At 38.0% G+C, this 3,997-nt stretch overlaps 2 protein-coding genes across 2 annotated transcripts in view; both read left to right on the forward strand.

Moving 5' to 3' along the window:
• Positions 1-1,882, forward strand: part of LOC107102819 (cell death activator CIDE-A-like) — a 10,562-nt gene extending 8,680 nt beyond the window's left edge. The window contains exons 4-5 of the mRNA XM_015402253.1: positions 1,416-1,588; positions 1,704-1,882. Coding sequence (XP_015257739.1) covers positions 1,416-1,588; positions 1,704-1,812 — 282 coding nt within the window. The 3' untranslated portion in view covers positions 1,813-1,882. The remainder of the gene's footprint in view (positions 1-1,415; positions 1,589-1,703) is intronic.
• A 979-nt stretch (positions 1,883-2,861) lies between these two features.
• LOC107102821 (tubulin beta-5 chain) overlaps positions 2,862-3,997 on the forward strand; it is an 11,725-nt gene continuing 10,589 nt past the window's right edge. The window contains exon 1 of the mRNA XM_015402254.1: positions 2,862-3,039. Within this exon, the coding sequence (XP_015257740.1) occupies positions 2,983-3,039 (57 nt within the window). The 5' untranslated portion in view covers positions 2,862-2,982. The remainder of the gene's footprint in view (positions 3,040-3,997) is intronic.

Below are 3,997 nucleotides of genomic sequence, written 5' to 3' on the forward strand. Positions count from 1 at the left end.
GTAACTTATCCAGAACTTCTCTCCAACATATCTGCCGTGTTCCAGACGAGCGCTGAACGTGTTTCTACCTTCCAGCTACTGTATAATGGCGTATTGGCAGCGTTTTGGTATAAAGGGGGTTCACAGGAGGAAACCGTCAGTTCTCCTCCAGACTTCATCCCCATCATAGGGTGAGCCAGAAGGTGAGTGATGGATCCTCCCTGCGTTCACGCCCACCACCAACACACTTCCTAGCAGACATGACGCTCAATCTGCTGACACCAAAAACCTCCTTTCTTTTTCTTTTTTCTTCATTTCTTTTTTTTAAACAACAGCTAGGTTATTACTGTGACCAAAACTAACTTTTTTGCCCCCTAAGGAAACTGGCTGGTGCATCATTTCCTGGGCATTACGCTGCTGGGCGTTTTACAGAAGTTAGGCTGTCGTTGGACATCAGTTCCGGACTCGTTATATCTCCAAAATTGAAAAAAAAATACATAGAAAGTTCAGAGTTTGCCAGCATTTAATTAATATTTTTTGTTTTAACAGTTTCCTGTCTGGCGATGTGGCAATAAGAATAATTGTCTTGATGCCACAAAGAGCCGAAAAGTTTTTACGTTCACGAGTGGAGCAGTACGGCTATCGCCATAGTGTTCCGCTTGATTTATGCATATAAATTGCTTTAATATAATTCATGCAGGGAGTTTTACAGATTATATGGATGCTGCAATGGGAAAGTAAAACAGGAAAAAGGAGAAAAGATAAAAGAAAGAGGAGATAAAAAGGAGATAACGATAAAACATCTTATGTCTGCTTCATCACCTGCAAAGAGATGTAAAAAGAACAGCACAGCCAACCGACATGGACAAGATATACAATCAAGTAACACCTAGATACTATCGCTGATGTATAAGTGGTATTATTTAATCTGACATATACTCTGTGTAACCTGAAGATTACATATGCAAGCATTTTAGAAGATTCTAGGATGTTAGGCACATGCTGGCTAAATCGTCAAGGTGTGACAGCGGATTAAGGACATGTTTGAACATCCAAATACAGCTCTTAAATTAACTAATGGCTTTAATTTTGAAAGGACTTATTATGTTTGTTTGTATATTATGGGGCAGAGCAGCTGGTTTTGTTTCTCAGATAAAGGCGGCTTGTGTGTGTTTGTGAAACTATTCAGAAACAAGAGATGCTATGAGAGCCCAAAGTTAAATTATAAAAGGATTTTCAGTTTTTATACGTTTTATGAATCAAATAAAATCAGTTTTAATTTGAAAACCAAACTTGGATTGGCTCCTAGAATAACAGAATGCTGCATTCTTCAGCTCTTCCAGCAGGTGGCAGCAGGTCCAAAGCATCTCAGAGATCAGGTTCACCTAAATGGTGCTTTAAGTATCTGATTAGGTTTTATTTTCTAAACTTTTCAGGTTCTCCCAAGCTTCCGAGAGCCGAAGAAGAAAGCGATTGCAAAGCTGACCTTTGACCTTTATAAAGTGCACCCTAAAGACTTCCTGTGCTGCCTGGCCGTCAGAGCAACGCTGTACGAGGTCTACACGCTGTCCTACGACTTCAGATGCACTCGAGTCAAACAGGTCCTCAGGTGGGTCCAGCTGAGGAGGACATCTGGTTCTGTTTGGATCCTAGTTGGACCCGCCTCTCCTCCGGAGGATCCAGACTAATCCGGTCGTTCTGATGATGCATCTCTGTGTGTTCAGGTCCGTCCTGCGCTGCATCACCTGTCTGACCAGAATCACCGGGCAGCTGCTGCTCTGCACGTCCTCCTCACTGCTCCAGTTCACCACAGACGATGACGACGGCAGCTAGAGTCCTCGTTAACGCCAGCGCCACCCTGAGGATGGATGGACTCCTCCGCATGTTTGGGGCTCAGGCTGATTTATGGTCTTTCTGCACAGAGAGCCTGTTTAACGCTAAACCTCAGAGTTTAATGTGCTTAGATCAGGAAAAGTGATAGTTTATCATTTGTCGAAGGTTTTAGATTTGATTTGCTTTAGATAAACAAAAAAACTCATTTTTTTTTTATAATTGTTTGACTTTGTGAATGAAAAGTTTGAATAAAGACTAGTTTATTTAAAGCTTTTAAATTTTAAAGCTCTTTGTCAGTTTTTGCCTTGGAAATAGACTGGTGACCTGTCCAGGGTGGACCCGCCTCTCGTGACAGCTGGAGATAGACACCATCACTCCTCACGGATGGAAGTTTTGGAGTTTTCTTTTTTTTTTGGAACAAGCTAAAAAGAAACCAAACATGTCAAGAAAAGCTGGAAGGATATGGAGTAAAACGCCAGAAGTCCAAAAGAGGGAAAAGATGACTGATCCTTAGAAAGGCAGCAGAGCAGGAATCTGAATCCCTCCCACGGCTGCAGGAGGAATCCATTCGCTCCCACAGACTCGCTGCATCACAGACGGATTCCTGTTTCATTGCTCACGGCGCGCCGTAAACCGATCTCAGTGCTGACCTCTGCAGCAGCTGACTGATCCCTCATCAGCAGGAATGTTCGCCTCATGGTATCCTTCCTCATTCCTCTGAACAATCATCCAGTCACAGCAGTCAGATTCAATTTCAAACACTTTTCTACATTTAACAAGCAAGAAAACAATATTAACCATATCTGACATTTTACTATAACATAATACAACATGATGGTTATTGTTATTTCTGGGATGTCCTCAGTTTTAAGGGAAAACCAATTTTTAATGTCTCTATATAGTTTAAAAGAAAAGAGACAGAAAAAAAATATTAATGGATTAATCTGGAGATTAACAAAAGGAGCAGCATGTTAAATTAAAATTAAATCTTTTGTGCAATAATTCTGCCACTGGGTAAATATTGCGATTTTAAAGTGATTCTCTTTAACTATTGGTGTGCGTGGACAGGGTGTGGCCTGGTGAAAGCAGCTGTGAGGAGACTATATAAGCGACTACAAGCATTCAGAGCTTCACAGTCACCCACTCAGCAGAGAGACACGCAGGGACATCATGAGGGAAATAGTCCACATCCAGGCGGGACAATGCGGGAACCAGATCGGCACCAAGGTTTGGATCTAATTCTACTTTCATTTAATAAACCAGCGACGCTTTTACTCTTTATTTTCACTCTGAAAGGCTTTTATTTCCTTATTTATGTGATTTATATTCATTGTCGTTCTGATTTGGTTTTACAGTCACTTAAAACAGATTCAACCTTTTTTAAATTTAATGTTACAAAGATCAAATACATTTCAATAGTGTTTTTATATGTTCGCTTTTAAATGATATTGTATTTATTAATCCATCATTAAATGATGCAGATTGAAGGTGTATTTTTAAATCCTTTCTCTAAATGAAGAGTCTTTAAAAACCTAAATATTAGATCTAATTATAAATAGTTTTCTCTAACATTTAAAAAGGGAATTTCTTTTTTCTTCTTTTATTTTCCTGCACATTCTCCTGCTTTTTAAGGACCGTCCTGATCCCTAAGGACATAAAAACCCTGTTCCACCAATCAGAATTAGTCCTCAGATGTTAAAATTACTAATTAAATTAACTTAATTTAATTAATTGAACTCTCCCATCCAACATATTTTCTCTAGTTGAATAAAATCAACACAATTTTATAAAACACTTTTAAAGGAAATCAATGGAGACACCAAATTTGACTCTGGTTGGTTAAACTTAATAAAATCTGATTCTATTTACCTAAATTTGTCCCTGCATTGAATTAAGTTATATTCAATTAACTCATAACATTTAAATAACCCAATGAAAAATGAATTGGTTTATCAACTCAGTTGTATTTAAGAAGAGAAACAGTTTTAAAGGAAAAGTCCGGTCAATGGATAATAATTAAATCATTATTTATACCTAAAACTAATACGTTTGCAGTGATTTTTATTTAAATTTTTTTAAATTTGTTTTATTAACATAAGCTTTTACAAGATATTTATGGTGTAAAGCAAGCATTTACAGTTATACTAAAAACCGTATTTATAAAACAAACTTATTGATATTTACT

The sequence above is a fragment of the Cyprinodon variegatus genome, unplaced genomic scaffold (assembly GCF_000732505.1).
Source record: "Cyprinodon variegatus isolate N-32 unplaced genomic scaffold, C_variegatus-1.0 Scaffold1325, whole genome shotgun sequence".
Lineage (NCBI taxonomy): Eukaryota > Metazoa > Chordata > Actinopteri > Cyprinodontiformes > Cyprinodontidae > Cyprinodon > Cyprinodon variegatus.